Source organism: Coffea arabica, chromosome 5c (assembly GCF_036785885.1).
Source record: "Coffea arabica cultivar ET-39 chromosome 5c, Coffea Arabica ET-39 HiFi, whole genome shotgun sequence".
Lineage (NCBI taxonomy): Eukaryota > Viridiplantae > Streptophyta > Magnoliopsida > Gentianales > Rubiaceae > Coffea > Coffea arabica.
The window spans coordinates 6157885-6174778 of NC_092319.1; the positions used below are offsets into that span (position 1 = coordinate 6157885).

The 16894-nt window shown below is 38.2% G+C and overlaps 1 protein-coding gene and 1 non-coding gene across 2 annotated transcripts; both read left to right on the plus strand.

Annotated features, from left to right (window-relative positions):
• The first annotated feature begins 382 nt into the window (after positions 1-382).
• LOC140007175 (uncharacterized) lies at positions 383-8265 on the plus strand. Its single transcript, XM_072049863.1, has 8 exons — positions 383-448; positions 1146-1610; positions 1817-1967; positions 2466-2837; positions 3414-3983; positions 6642-6730; positions 6823-6906; positions 8107-8265. The coding sequence occupies exons 1-8, from the start codon at positions 383-385 to the stop codon at positions 8263-8265; spliced, it is 1956 nt and encodes a 651-aa protein (XP_071905964.1).
• A 6043-nt stretch (positions 8266-14308) lies between these two features.
• On the plus strand, positions 14309-14415 carry LOC113691226 (small nucleolar RNA R71). The gene has a single exon (XR_003448635.1). It is a non-coding gene; the product is annotated as a small nucleolar RNA R71 (small nucleolar RNA).
• The last annotated feature ends 2479 nt before the right edge of the window (positions 14416-16894 follow it).

Genomic DNA, 16894 nt, shown 5'->3' on the forward strand with positions numbered 1-16894 from the left:
ACAATAATTAGGAGAAGGAGGTGAAAAAGGGCGAAAAATTGAAGGAGAATGTGAGGAGGAAAATTGTAGAGTGGACAGGGAAAAAATAGAGATTAGGAATGTAACTGTAGAACTAGGACAAGAAATGAGCAGAATGGAGGACCATCACACAAAAGACATGGTTATAAAAGAAAGTCCAGACAAAGAACTGACAGACATGACTGATAAGGGAAGTATAGCACTTCAAGCACATGAAAATTGTGGCTAATAAACCTCAAACATTAGCCAGTAGCAGCAAGAAAGAGATAAGAAGCAATGCAGAAAGAGTTTAAGAACCAGTAGAACCCTATTGAGAGACATTATAGACAGAGAAAACGTTGGGGGGCAAGGAGAAAAGAGAAAAATGCTAGAATCCCAGCAAGGTCTGGACCTAATAGAAGAGGATCTAATAGAAGCTCCTAAGAATAAGGTAATGAAAGTGGACAAGTCTATTGGTTATCATATAGGGGAATTGGAGGCTAGCCTCGAAATGCCTCCACCTTTTCAATGAAGGTTGTGGTGTGGGATTGTCGAGGTGCGGGAGGCCCCTTGACAATTCCCCAACTGAAGGAGGTTTTAAACCTCCACTCTCCTAGCATAGTATTTTTGAGTGAAACAAAAAACCAAGAAAAATTCATGAAATAGGTACAAAAAAGAATTATATTTGAAACCTGCTTTGTGATGAGCTCAAAGGGGAGAGCAGGGGGACTAACCCTATCTTGGAATGATGATGTGTGTCTGTAGGAAGTGAATGGTACTGACTGGTATATTAAAGCGAGGTTGTTAGATCAGACGAATAATAGCCACTGGTGGCTGATAGGAATCTATGCAAGTACTAAGGAAAGTATTAGAAAACAACAGTGGAAGGTTATAGAGGAAAAAGGGGTTAGGGTGAGACATGGGTGTTAGTGAGGGATTTTAATGATATTTGTTCCAATGAGGAAAATAGGGAGGGAGAGAGAGACTAGAGGGAAGCTTTAGGCATTTCAATAACTTCATTATAGGGAATGAGCTTGTGGATATAGGATCTGTGGGGGGTACCATAGACATGGAGTAGTACTTGGGAAAGGGAGGGAGAAATAAGGGAGAGATTGGACAGATGCTTGGGAAGTGTATGTTGGGTGCAGAAATTTGAAAAAGCAACTTGTGAACATGTTGAGATGGAAGCATCTGACCACTGCCTTCTAATACTTAACACAAATCCACAAAAAAGGAAAGTGAAGAGAAGGTTCTACTTTGATCAAAGATGGGCCAAGGATAAAGAATCGGATACAGTAATAAAAAGAGCATGGGGAGTGGAACAACATAGGTCAAGAATGTTCAGAGTGGTCAAAAGGATAAAGAAGTGCAGATTAGTCCTGATTGAATGGAACAAAAGAGTGAAAGCTAATACAAAAGTAAAGATCCAAGAGATAAAGGAGAAGTTGAAAGTAGCAAGAGAGGAAGGTGATCCATGCAACAGTGGAGATATTGCATCCTTGAAAAGGCAACTAAGTAAAACTTACAAGGATGAGGAGCTGTTTTGGAGTCAGAAGTCAAGAAGTAGATGGCTTAAAGAGAGGGACAAGAATACAACATTTTTCCATATAAGTGTAATGACAAAAAGGAAAAGAAACAGGATTAGCATGCTACAAAACCTGAATGGGGACTAGTGTAGAAGTGACCAGGAAATTGAAGAAGAATTGTGCCAACACTATAGGGAACTTTTTACTTCTACAGATCCTAAGGAATTTGATGAAGTGCTATAGGAATACCTCGCACTATTTCCAATCTAATGAATGAGCAGTTGATTAAACAGGTGAATGAGGCTAAAATTAAGCAAGCACTTTTTTCTGTGTTCCCTAACAAAGCCCCAGGAGTAGATGGTATATCTCCATTATTCTTTCAAAACTACTGGAACATTATTAAAGATGATGTTGTCAATGCCATTAGCAGTTTCTTTCATACTGGTAATTTAATTAGAACTGTTAATGAAACCATCATATTCCTGATCCCAAAAGTTGACAATCTAGTGTTTTTGACTAATTTCAGACCCATTATCTTGTGTACAGTGCTGTATAAAATCATTTCAAAAATACTGGCTAATAGATTGAAACAAGTTCTAAAGCACTGCATTAGTCCCGGGGAGGCAAATTTTGGATAATGTTATTATTGCTCATGAAATTTTGCATTTTCTGAAAAATAAGAGGACAGATAAAGTAGGCTTCATAACATTAAAGTTAGACATGTCTAAAACCTATGATAGGGTGGAATGAAAATTTTTAGGGAGACTTATGATGCACATGGGATTCTGTCATACTTTTGTTCATTGGATCATGGCTTGTATTTCCACAGTCTCATATTCCTTTAATCTGAATGGTCAAAAGGTGGGATATATATAAGGCCTACCAGAGGAATACGGCAAGGAGATCTTTTATCTCCTTATTTGTTTATCATCTGTATTGAAGGGCTATCTAACTTAATCAAGAAAACTGTGGAAGGAAATGCATTAACTGGCATTAAAATCTATAAAGATAGCCCTATGGTTTCTCAGCTGTCCTTTGCAGATGATTCTCTATTGTGCTACAAAGCAAGTAAGCAGGAAGCACTGAAGGTGAAGGAGATCCTCCAGCAATATGGACAAGCATTAGGACAAGTAATCAATTTTGACAAATCTGCAATGTTCTTCAGCAGAAACACTCCCAACCAGACAAGAGTGGTGATCAGCGAAGCATTGGATAGCATGAGGGAGGCACACAGTGAAAAATATCTAGGCTTACTAATGACTATAAGGAGGGCAAAGAATCAGGCGTTTGGATATCTAAAAAGCAAAATAAACAGTAAGATGCAAGGGTGGAAACAAAAAACACTCAGTCAAGGGGGAAAACAGGTTTTGATCAAATCAGTATTCATGGCAATGCCAACATATATTATGTCATGCTTTAAGCTACCCAAAAGTTTGTGTAAGGAGATAAGTGCTAGAATTGCCAGATTCTAGTGAGCGGATGGGGATAAGGAAAACAAGATGCATTGGGTTAAATGGGGTAAGTTATCAGAAGTAAAAGGGAAAGTGGGATTGGGATTCAGAGACCTGGAAGCTTTTAATTTAGCTCTGCTTGCAAAACAAATTTGGAGAGTAATTACAACTCCAAATTTGTTAGTAAGCAGGGTACTGAAAGCTAAGTATATGAAAGAGGAAGAGTGGCTAGAGAAGGAACCTCACAATTCTGCATCTTGGTGTTGGAAAAGCATTCACAAGGGAGGGGAGCTTTTACAGAAGGGACTATAGGAGAGAGTGGGAGATGGAAGAATAATAAAGATCTGGCAGGATAGATGGATACCTGGCTCAAAAAATGGAAGAGTAACAACAACAAGGCATGATCATTGCCAATTATGTTTTGTTAATGAATTGATAGAGGGAGGAAACGGAAGACTGCTTTGCTTGCAGAAATGGTTTAGTGCACAAGATGTGGAGTACATAACTAGTATTCCTCTCAGCTTATATAGAAGAAATGACAGACTTTATTGGAAACATAGCAAATCTAGTATGTATACAATGAAGTCTGGATATGCTGCAGCAAAATTGGAAGATGCATCTCAGAGTCGAAGGTTGGAACCTGGCTCAGAAACCAGTTGGGAAGTTAGGAAACACATTGTGTGGAAAAGACTATGGAGCCTTAACCTTAAGATGAAGCTGAAACATTTTTTATGGAGATGCCTGCAGAATAGCTTGCTAGTAAATGAAGCCATCTATAAGAGAATAGGGAAAGGAAGTAGCCTGTGTAGTTGCTGTGGTGAGGATACTGAGACCATTGAACACATTTGCTTTTTTTGTCCAAAGGCTCAAATGGTGTGGAAGATAGCTCCTGTGAGTTGGGAAGGGATAACTGAGCCGCAAAGTAACATACAGAGATGGTGGGATGCAGTGATGCAATCAGCTAAGAAGGAACAAGGACTGGATAGAATAAAGCTTACAGTTATGACAGGTTGTCGATCCTACACAATAATAATAATGATAATCCTAGTTGCCAACAAAAGTAGTTTCAAGTCAATTCCAGTACTGGAGCAGGGACTTTGGATGTGCAATAGGTTACTAGATCCGATATACTAGAATTTATTCACGAGAACTTGTTAATTTGTATATATGGCAAGTAGGGTCGAATCTGCAGGGATTGAGAGTAATTTGTTTCTACTAAAGTTCAAGTTATGGGAGGATTTTAGTGGAATTAACAATAAGCTATGCTAATCAAATATTGTAATTAAATAAAAATTAAATGACAAACTACAAAATTTCAAACAGTATTGGACAAACTCTAGTCAAAAGCAACTTCGGAAATGGTTCACCTCATTGATCATCGATGCAAGAATGACTCCACATATAAACTGATAAACAAGTTATAATTGTCAAACGAGCGATGACCTTCAATTTCTCCGTAATTATTGATAGTTAAAGTACAACCATTAGCTATTGTCCTAATTGCAAAATAATCCTAGGTACGACCGTAGAATTAAATTTCACAATTGCTTTAAGATTTAGAGAAACCCTGTTCTAACTAAACAATACGCCACGAGGGTTGTTTACAAATTAGCCCATATATTTTCCTGACATAACCCCGATTATCCCAGTTGCCACTAATTTAGAACAATCTAATAATTACGGATTTAATTATTCTAATTGGCTCTAGGTTATTGAATTAATCTAACATTCGGACCCGAGACAATTGAATAATACAACAACCATAAGAAAATAAAATAGGAAATATACAAATACCAGGAAATAATAGGAACACTAAAATCAGTTAGATCTCAAAATTTAAATCGAACCAAATCTTCTGTTGTTCCTTGACTAGAAGTATAGCCTTAGTTCATCTATGGGGTAACAATCTCAAGCAAATTTGTAGAAACAGTTACGACATACATTGTCCTCAATTGGAAGGAAGAAACGATGGAATAAGAATGATAATAACGAAAAGAACTACCAAGTCAAAAAAAAAGACTAATTGTCTCTACTTGGTTCCCACCTACGATGGAACCAATAGCCACCAAAAGATGAAAAAGTCAATAGCCGAAAAAGAGTCAAGACTGACGGCTATTTTTCCTCCCTAATTCCTCTTCCTATACGGCTACCAAGAGCCAATAAAAGGAAAGAGTCCTACTGCTACTACTCCGCCGTACTTCAATTATCAGATAAGGAAACAATCTTCAATTTTGTCTTCAATTGGTCTCGTGTCTCCTGTTACCACTCAAACTCTTCTGCTAACTACCGTCAAATTGGCACCGTTTTATGGTATTTTGTTCCACTCCTTATAATAAATACAAATTTCCAAAAGTCAGTAGAATCCGTCAATTAACGCATATTTGACAGAATAATGCGAGGGAATTAATTATAAAATATATAACAAAAATGCGTTATATCAATTCCCCCTACACCTAGGCCATGCTTGTCCTCAAGCATGAGAGCAACAAACCAATTCCTGATAATGGGTATCACTTCATCTACCTTATTGCTAAGATACCAAGAAAAGCATATATCAAGCATTAATGGTCAAAATCCAAGAAACATCACCTCAATTAGCTTCTAAACTGCAGACTCTTCCAATTCATGGCTAACTATTCTAAGAAAAAGGAATGGTCAATCAATATTTAACAGCAAATGGTCCAACTATTAACCAAAAGCTCAACATTAAATCCATAGATCGGCAAACTGACTTTAAGCACATATCTATACAACTTTTACACCTTTTTATCACGCTTTTCTATTTCTCTCTTTTTTTTCTTTTCAATAGTAATAATAGACTTAGTTTCTAGCCATTAGACTCTTTTGACGTGAACTCCAATATTTGTTAGATGAAGGAAGCTGGTTATTCAACTCCTATCGCTATAAGACCACGTACTTATAGGTATTACTACTTTTTGACACGAGAATCGACACTTTTGGTGAAGATCCTCGGTTACTCGGTAATAATAACTAGCAAAGTACAGCCAACTTTTAATCACAGCCAAGCAATAAAATAACTCAAACTATCACATAAAATAGCAGCACCTAGCCTCATTTCTTCAAACATGGAGAACTAAAGTTAATAATTGGACCAACTCACATAAAAATGCCAACCAGTTATTCCCTATGCCTAGAAAAGTTAACTAAAAATTATAAGAGGCACAAAATCATCGATATTCACCAAAGAGATACTTTTGGACTTAACCGAATTAACTTGATACACTTTTATTACTAAAACTTGATAATAGCAAAATTAGAGTCAACAACCATCATCAATCCTTGGTAGTCACAGAAGTGCTGATCACTAATAAAAATGAAAAAAAAAATAAAAGAAGAACAGAACAAATAACAAGAAATAAAGGAAAAACGTCTAAAAACTAGCAACTAAAAATACTAGTTACACCACAGCTCTCCCCCTATACCTAAATCCGACATTGTCCTCAATGGAGGTAATATAGCAAAAAGAGCAAATAGAACAATGAAACTTCCCTCTCGAGTGACTAAGAGATAGGTTCGAACGGTGGAGTGAAACCAATATGATGAAAGTAGGCGGCTAGGTTCTGAGACATCTGAACCACTTGATTGGCAATGTTCGTCACTCGCTCATCTATGTGGTGAACCTATGCTTGTAAGTGGCGCTACTCAGCATTAGAGGCCATCGGCGGAGGAGGCACAGAAGAAGAGGGTCCGGCAGTGTCATTGGCCGATTTAAGAGTTGAAGAGGACCCTACTCGTGTAAAAAGGCATCGACTTTGTGCCCGAATGGGTCCTGGGAGCATAAACCAAATCGTATCATCGTCTCACTCTACAACTCCCATTTTCTCAAGACAGATCTCATTCACAAACTCCATGTCAAAAGCCAAATGGAGATCGTGGTCATGCAGATTAAGAACCCCCAACTGGATTGCCAGGTATGTGGTATACGACTCGAATATCAGGGATTTGTTCTTTTTGGCTAAAACGGTCTTGAATTGTGATGCCATCCAATAACCCAAATTCACCTTGATATTATTCTTCATACACCAGATGAAGAAGAACTCGGGTCAAGAAAGTATACCCGAGCTATCCTTGTGACCCGAGTAATTATAAGCCAAGAATTGCTGAACAAAACGGGCGCTTGGATCCTTAATGTAAGAACTCCTGGATCGAGAGGGGTCATAACGGTCCCCGTCGACAGACATGTCCTTCCAAATATCGGGGTAGTGAGAGAAAAATGGCTCTATGTAATCACAAGCACTCTCAGTGTACTCTCTAGTCTCAGCATACTCCCGAGTAATGAATCCAAAAGCCAAATTAAATTGAGTGATAGAGAAATTAAACTTTTGACCCATAAAGCAGAAGTGAATCATGTTTGGGGTATCTATAGTATACCCCGTAGGTAAGTCGAACTCAAAAGTGGAGTAAAACTCGCGAACTAGTTTGACAAAAGCAGGACAAAAGATATCAAGATAAGGTCTCCAACCAATAGCGGTAAACATCCGCTCAACCTCTTCCCTTATACCTAGTGCCATCATAGTAATTTTGTCACAATATTTGCAAGGAATGATACGCCGCTCACAATACTTTATCATATCACTGCTGATCGGCAATCCTAGTGAAGTTTAAATGGCCCCAAAGTGAGGATGTAGCCATATGAACGCCCCTACCCCTACCTAAATGTGTTTGTACACCTGAGGAAGAAAGTTGGTGGGTAGGTTCATTCACAGGAATGGTGGGTTGGGATGGAATAGGCTGAGGTTGAGAGGCTCTAGACTTAGAAGTGGACTTTGGCCTCGCCATTGTCTCTAGCAGTCAACCCAGTCAACAAGAGACAAAATATCTAACAAATATAGGAACCAGTTAATGCAAATAAATATCAAATCAACAGCCTCCAGTGAAGTCAACAAGCAAATCAATGGTCACCAGTGTCTCCTAATTTGTCAGTGAAATGTAAATTCTATGCAGCCTAAAATCTCAACAAATGCTCTAATGAAATTAGCAATTGAAATCAACAGGCAGAGTACTCCCAAAAAATTCACTTGAATTCAATGAAAGCAACTAACAATGTCGCATTCAACCTAATAGGCATTGTTGTCCCTCAATTGAACAATTAAATGCAACTACAATATCAGGGAATCCCCAAACAATGCAACTCAATTCAGCCAACTAGTAATGTAGCCACAGGATTCTCAATTGCTTTCAAAAATAAATCTCAGCAATCGATGCTCCAAACAATCAGTGCAAGGGAAAGAATTGAAGGGTACCTCTACACTGACGACTACACGAAGTGATGTGTGACGAGGGGAGTAGTGGGTTGTCGGAGAGACGCCGCGGCGACAGTGACGACGGCAATGATGGTGAGCAAGACAGGCGGAGAAAGCAAGCTGAAGTTGGCGCACAGCTGCGGTGGCTGGCGGCAGTAGGTGGAGCGTGATGATGGGAGTGGCGGCTAGGCTACGGAAAACCCGAGAGGCAGCGTCGAACGTCAAGCGAGATGAGAAGAGAAAGTTGGGCAGCACGTTGCTGCGGCGGGCGGCACACGTGATGAGGGAGACACGCAGCAGAGGGCGGCATTGTGGTGGGGAAAGCAGCGATGCACGCGTTGGGCGACAGAGAGAGAGACACGTGAGGGTGAGAGAAAAAGGGGTGGCGGCGCGCGGCGAGGGAGAGGATGGTGGTGCGCGTCAGTGGTGGCTGGCGGCGATGGTGGAAGTAGAGGCGGCGGACTTGAGGTTGCGGCTGAAGGGGAAAAAGGGAAACAAGAGATAAGAAGGAAAGAAAAACAAAGGAAGAAAGAAAGAAAGAGCAGGAAGAAGAAAAAGAAAATAGGTTGCAGTTCTCCTCTTTTTTATTTTTTTTATTTGAATTGGTTTAAAATTCAAAATGAAGTTTTGAAACTTGAAACCTAAATTAATCGAATTTTTTTTTATTATTATTAAAATTGAAGTTTGAAATTCAAATTTTGAGATTAAACAAAAATTGAAATTTTTTTTAAAATTATTTAAATATATATATTTCCCTCCAAACATGATGTGGGCACGTCAAGAAGGCAAGAAACCTTCTGACGAAAGAGTTAAGATTTGATAGTTATCGCGTGTCTTGTTGACTCAGGCACGTCATGAGAGTGGAAACCCTTCTGATGATGACTAGTTGAATTGCTCATTATCATGCGCCTTGTTGACGCGGGCGCGTCATGAGAGTGAGAACTCTTCTGGTGTAGATTTTGTGAATTGTTCATTATCACGCGCTCGGGTGGCACGGGCGCGTCATTATGGCAAGAGCCCTTCTGATGAAGAATCGTTGAATTAAAAGTTACCACACGCCTGGTTGACGCAGGCACGTCATGAGGGTGGAACCCTTTCCGATGAATCACTTGGGAATTGCATGTTACCACGCGCCCAAGTCATGTCAGGGGGATACCTACTAATCATTAAAAATGAAAAATTAAATCACAAATCTGGAAAAACTCTAAGAAAATGTATTGAAATTATCAAATAAAACTGAACAAACAACTAAAAGAAATTGGGTTGCCTCTCAATAAGCGTCTTTCTTTAATGTCTTTGGCTAGGCATGGCTAGGTGACGTCAATTGGAGCAATTCGAGGTGTTGAAATGTATCATCTCCATTTCTCCACTTGGAAAGCCCTCGTAATAGTATTTGAGACGATGTTCATTCGCCACAAATTTTTTGGCGGTCTTAGTACTCTGGATTTCTACTGCACCATAGTGAAAGACATAAGTAACAATAAAATCACCAATCCATTGGGAACGCAGTTTACCTGGAAACTGTTTAAGCTTGAATTGGTGTAGGAGAACCTTCTGACCCTCTTCAAAGGTCGTTCTATAGATTTGGTGGTCAAAGAATGTTTTACTCCTCTCCTTATAAATTACTGCGTTCTCATATGCTTCGTTTTGGATCTTCTCCAATTCTTGCAAGTCTAACTTTCAATAGGCACTAGCCTTCTCTAAATTCATATTATACTGTTTAATTACCCAAAAGGCCTTGTACTCGAACTCTACTGAAAGGTGACATGGCTTCTCGAATACCAATTTATAGGGTGACATTCCTATAGGAGTCTTATACGCCGTCCGATAGGGTTAAAGTGCATCTTTCAACCTTTGACTTTAATTCTTCTTATCTGGGCGAACCATTTTCTCTAGTATCGACTTAATCTCCATATTTGAGATCTCCGCTTGACCATTGGTTTGAGGATGATACGATGTCGAGACCTTGTAGAGTACACCATACCTTCGAAATAGTGCAGCTATGATCTTATTGCAGAAGTGCATCCTCCTGTCACTAACAATGGCTCTCGGCATTCCAAAACACACAAAAATATTGGACTTAATAAAATTTGTAACCACTTTCGAATCATTAGTTCGAGCGACTTTAACCTCTACCCATTTGGAAACATAATCAACTGCCAATAATATATATGCAAAACCAAACGATGTAGAAAAATGTCCCATAAAATCTATACCCCAAATATCAAAAATTTCTACAAAAATCATCGGAACTTAGGACATATGGTCTCTACGGGTTATATTACCTATCCTTTGACATCGATCATAGAATTTACAAAATAAATATGCATCTTTAAACAATGAAAGCCAGTAAAACCCATCCTCCAATACCTTATGCGCAATTCGTTTCGGTCCAAAATGACCTCCACAGGTAAAAATATGACAAAAAGTTAAAATTGACTTAAATTCAGCTTCACTTACGCATCTTCTCATTACTTGGTCAGCACACCTCTTCCACAAGTAAGGATCATCCCATATAAAGTATTTGGCATCGCTCTTCAACTTGTCCCTCTTCATTTTAGGCCAACCTACAGGTAAATTAATAGTTACTAAGTAGTTAACTAAATCAACATACCAAGGCACTTTAGAATTTAGAGAGAACAGTTGTTCATCAAGAAAGGTATCCTTCAATGGCACATTTTCCTCTCCAACTGATATGCGACTTAAATGGTCAGTTACCAAATTCTCTGAGTATCTTTTATCCCTTATTTCTAAGTCGAATTCTTGCAGGAGCAATATCCACTTTATGATCCTCAATTTCGCATCTTTCTTGATTATCAGGTACCTTAACGCTGCATGATTAGAAAATACAATAACTTTAACACCTAATAAATGTGGCCTGAATTTTTCTAGAGCAACAATAACTGTTAGAAGCTCTTTTTTAGTAGTTGAATAATTCAGTTGAATTCCATTCAAGACTCGAGATGCATAGTAGATTGCGTAACCTATTTTTCCTACTCTTTGCCCTAACACAACTCCTACTGCATGGTCATTGTCATCGCATATAATTTCAAATGGGAGATTCCAGCCAAGAGGTTGGATGATCGGTGGCGATGTCAATAACAACTCTTTCAACTTGTTGAATGCTCTCTCACACCTGGAATCGAACTCGAAGGCCGTATCTTTTTGCAAGAGCTTGAATAGAGGAGCTCCAACTTTCGAGAAATTCTTAATGAACTTTCGGTAAAAACCTGCATGTTCAAGAAAATAGCGCACCTCCCACACACCCGCGAGGTAAGCTAAAGCAGATATAATGTCTATTTTAGTTTGATCAATTTCAATATCCTTAGAGGACACTACATGACTTAGAACTATCCCATACTCAACCATAAAATGATATTTTTCCAGTTAAGCACGAAATTAGTTTCTATACATCTTAACAAGATCAATTTCAGGTTATTTAGACAATTATCGAAACTATGACCATATACATTAATGTCGTCCATGAAAACCTCAATAATTTTCTCAACATATTCTGAAAAAATGCTCACCATACATCTTTGGAATGTCGCAGGAGCGTTACACAACCCGAATGGCATCCGTCTATATGCAAAGGTTCCAAACGAGCACGTGAAGGTGGTCTTCTCCTGATCTTTCGATACGATTGCAATTTGAAAATACCCTGAAAATCCATTCAAAAAAACAATAGTAAGTTCGACAATCTAGTCGCTCAATCATTTGGTCAATAAAAAGAAGAAAAAAATAGTCCTTTTTTGTGATAGCATTTAATTTTTGGTAGTCGACACACTGTCGCCATCCGATGGGTTTGCGTACGGGTACGAGTTCATCTTTCTGGTTGGCCTCCACTGTCACTCCTGATTTTTTTAAAACTACCCGTATTGGGCTCACACATGGACTATCTGATATTGTGTAAGTAATTCCCACATTTAATGACTTCAATATCTTTTTTTTCACCACTTCTGTCATGAGGGGATTGAGTCTCCTTTGAGCTTGCTGTATAGGTTTGGCATCTTTTTCAAGTTTTATTCGGTATATATAGATAGAGGGGCTGATTCCCTTAATTCCGCGATGGTCCATTCTATCGTTTTCTTATGCTCTCTAAGAATTAGAATCAACTTGTCCTCTTGTATTTCCGACAGTTCCGCTGAGATAATCACCGGGAGTCTTTCCTACTCGCTCAAATATGCATATTTCAAATATTTTGGTAGAGATTTCAATTCTAACACAGGTGCCAGCACCACAGACGATAGTATCCTTTCGTGAGGTGCGGGTATAAAAATAGGTGCGAGTTCAAACTATGTCATCGTGATTGGCAGTGATTGCAACGCCCTAATCGTACACTTCAACTCTTCATTCAACTCTACCTCCGAAGTTGTTTCCAACTCAAGGTGCTTGGTTAAAATAACTTCCAACTCATCCCTGCCAACAATTTCAAACACTTCTTGCACCACAGGGTCAATAGCACTCACAGAAAAAATAAAACTAAAGTTAGAGTTTGAAGGGTATTTCATAGTTTCAAAAATATTGAAATGAACAATTTTTTCATCGAATTCCATAGACAAGGTTCCCTTATTGACATCAATTTTAGTCTGGGTTGTGCTAAAAAGGGTCTACCTAACAGCAAAGGTAAGGGGTTGGAGGAATGATCATCATCCATGTCAAGTATATAAAAATTATTTGGGAATATCAATTCATTAATTTTAACCAACACATTCTCGACCAATCCATCAGAGTATGCATTTGTTCGGTCAATTAATTGAATTATTATTCCAGTTTCTTTTAACGGACTTAGGTTCAGAGAAGTATAGATAGATTTAGGCATTACATTGATCGATACTTCTAAGTCCAGTGTGGTATTTCTAATCAAAACATTACCTATCCTACAAGAGATCGTAAACATACTTGAATTCCCGCACTTTTGTGGGAGTTTCCTCTGTAGAATCGCTAACACGTTTTCCCCTATAATAACTCTTTCGTTTCCCCTCACCCTTCTTCAGTTGATGCACAAATCCTTCAAAAATTTCATATAGTTGGGCACTTGTTTGATTGCATCTAACAGGGGAATGTTGATCTCTACCTTGCAGAATACCTCCAAAATTTCTTTCTCCTTGTCCTACTTCTTCGATTTCTCCAACCTATTAGGAAAGAGAGGTGGATTAGTTTTAACTTCAATGATTGGATCAGGGAGTACTACTGGATCTTTGCTGTTTCTGTCATCCTCTTCAAACTCTTTCTCAATCATTTTTTCATCCCTGTCATTTGGAATCACGAGTTCGGATCCTTGAATTTCCTTTCTGCTCCTTAGGGTCATTGCATTTATGTTCTTCGAATTCAGTTCAGGTTGAGACGACAATTTTTCATGAACTTGGGATTCCAGGCGATTGATTGCTACTGCCATCTGATTCATATGACTTTACATTGCTTGCATCTGTCCCATTTGATTTTGCAAGTTATATTCTGTCTTTTGTTGACTAGTAATTAATTGTTTCATCATTTCTTCTAAAGACAGGCCTGAGCTTGGAGGAGGTAATAGCTGCCGAGGTTGGTATTGTTGTTGATACCCTTACTGTTTATTCGGTGCAAAATTTGATTGCCTATTTTCTCCATAACTAAAGTTAGGGTGATCTCTCCAATCCGGATTATACAAGTTCGAGTACGGGTCATATGACTTTTTTGACGTGGGCGTATGACCAGCCATATTTACTTGTTTCGCACCCTTTCCGTATTCTCTTCTCGAATCATTGGGCAAATCTCTGTAAAATGACTCATGGCAATACAAATCCCACACACATTGGCTTGTGGTGCATTTCTCACAGTCAATTGCCTAACAAAGGATGTTAACTCAACCAACTGTTGTTGGATAGCGGATTTCTCTACTTCATTCACTCTGTGTATCGGGACATCCTCTCTTGTACCGAATTATTGTGAGTTCTCGACCATTCCATCAATCAACTCCTATGCTTCTCAAGGAATTTTATTCGCCAATGTCCTTCCACTTACAGCATTAATAATGCTCCTGTCTCTGAAAAATAATCCCTCGTAAAAATACTAGATAAGCAATTGCTCGCTTATTTGGTGTTGAGGACACTTGATGCATAATTTCTTGAATCTTTCCCAGTAGTCATAGAGCGACTCTTCTAGGTGTTGTTTGAAACCGCATATCTCCTTCCTCAGACTCGCAGTTCGGAAAGCAGGAAAATATTTTTTCAAGAATTTTTTCGTCAACTGCTCCCAAGTGGTGATACTACCTGGAGGTAGGTAGTACAACCAATCTTTTGCTAAGTTCTTGAGAGAAAAGGGGAATGCCCTCATTTTTATCTATTTTTCGGTAATTCTTGGGGGTTTCATACTGTTACAAACAACATCAAACTCTTGGAAGTGCTTATGAGGCTCCTCACCTGGTAAATCCTAAAAAGATGGTAAAAGATAAATTAGACCAGATTTTAACTCAAATGGGGTGTTGTCATTTAAATTCGGAAAAGTAATGCATAAGGGGCTGCTGATTTTAATTAGAAGCAGTCAACTCTCTTAATATTCGTGCATTAGCCATATTAATTTCTCGATCCGAGTCACTTAAAGTATCACCAAGCGAACTTATTAATTCAACTTTTGGCTCAAGTCTCTGAGATGCAACACTAGATTGCTCATCTCTTAGCTGTCTGGTCTCTTTCTTTGTTCTATGCGCAGTCTTCTCTACTTCGCGATCAAAAAATTAATTTGCCTGTACGAGAAGAACAAGGCATAAATTAGAAAAATACAAGAAAATTAAAATGAAAATGAACTTAAAAAGAAACAAATTAACTAACGCCAGTCCCCGGCAACGGCACCAAAAATTGACAGATTATCGATCCTACACAATAATAATAATGATAATCTTAGTTTCCAACAAAAGTAATTTCGAGTCAATTCCAGTACTGGAGCAGGGACTCTAGATGCGCAATGTGTTACTAGATTCATCCTTATTTCGAAGAGTTTGTTAAATCTGATATACCAAAATTTATTCCCGAGAATTTGTTAATTTGTACATAGGGCAAGTAGGATCGAATCCATAGGGATTGGGAGTAATTCATTTCTACTAAAGTTCAAGTTATTGGGGGATTTTAGTGGAATTAACAATAAGCTATGCTAATCGAATATTGCAATTAAACAAAAATTAAATCACAAACTACAAAATTTCAAATAGTATTGGACAAACTCTAGTCAAAAAGTAACATCGAAAATGGTTCACCTAATTGATCATCTATACAAGAATGACTTCACATATAAACTGATAAACAAATTATAATTGTCAAACGAGTGACGACAATCAATTTCTCCATAATTATTGATAGCTAAGGTACGACCGTTAGCTATTGCCCTAATTGCAAAATAATCCTATGTACGATCATAGAATTAAATTTCACAATTACTTTAAAATTTAGAAAAATCCTGTTCTAACCAAACAACATGCTACGAGGGTTGTTTACAAATTAACCTATATATTTTTCTGACATAGCCCCAATTATGCCAGTTGTTACTAATTTAAAACAATCAAACAATTACGGATTTAATTATTCTAATTGGCTCTAGGTTATTGAATTAATCTAATATCCGGATTCGGAACAATTGAATAATACAACAACTATAATAAAATAAAGCAGAAAATATACGAATACCAGGAAATAATAGAAAAACTAAGATCAATTAGATCTCACAATTTAAGTCGAACCAAATCTTCTGTTGTTCATTGACTAGAAGTATAGCATTAATTCATTTCCGGGGTAACAATCTCAAGCAAATTTGCAGAAATAGTTGCGGCATACATTGTCCTCAATTGGAAGGATGAAACGATGGAATAAGAATGATAATAACGAAAAGAACTACCAAGTCAAAAAAATGACTAATTGTCTCTACTTGGTTCCCACCTTCGATGGAACCAATAGCCACCAAAAGATGAAAAAGTCAATAGCCAAAAAAAAGTCAAGAATGACCGCTATTTTTCCTCCCTAATTCCTCTTCCTATACGGCTACCAAGAGCCAATAAAAGGAAAGAGTCCTACTGCTACTACTCCGCTGTACTTCCACTATTAGATAAGGAAACAATCTTCAATTTTGTCTTCAATTGGTTTTCAATGCGTTATATCAGGTCAATATCTTATAGCAAATCTGGAAGGCTAGAAACAAGATGACATTTCACAGTAAGAACTTGAATGCAAAACTGATTGTGGATAAAGCACAACAGGAATGGATTGAGTATGAAGTTGAGACTGAAACAGATGCAAGAACAAATGCTCCCTCAGAAATGGATAGACAGCTGCAATGTGGTTAGGAACCACCTGAGGAAGGTATGATCAAAATAAACATTGATGCAGCAATATCAGCTAAAATGGTAAGAACAGGACTGGGGATAATAGATAGGAACTGGCATGGATGGATTGTGAAAGCGAAAGGAATCACTGAATGCAAAAGAGGAGAAGCAGCCAAAGAGGAAGCACTAGCTATAAGAATCGCACTGGTAATGACAAAAGTTGCAGGATGGACAAACATAGAAGTCCAATCTGACTGCAAAGGTGTTGTGGACCAAATTAACACAGGCAATGCTCAAGCCAGTAGCATAGAAATAGTCCTAGAGGACATTGATGACCTAAAACAGGTTTTTGGCTGCTGCAAATTTTCT

Excerpts from the sequence above, each read along its gene's own strand:
- LOC140007175 (XM_072049863.1), top strand. The coding sequence starts at position 383 with ATGCTAGAATCCCAGCAAGGTCTGGACCTAATAGAAGAGGATCTAATA. Across the intron at positions 449-1,145 it reads TAGAAGCTCCTAAGAATAAG|AAATTTGAAAAAGCAACTTG; the intron begins GTAATGAAAGTG and ends TGTTGGGTGCAG. Across the intron at positions 6,731-6,822 it reads TTGAAGAGGACCCTACTCGT|ACAGATCTCATTCACAAACT; the intron begins GTAAAAAGGCAT and ends CATTTTCTCAAG.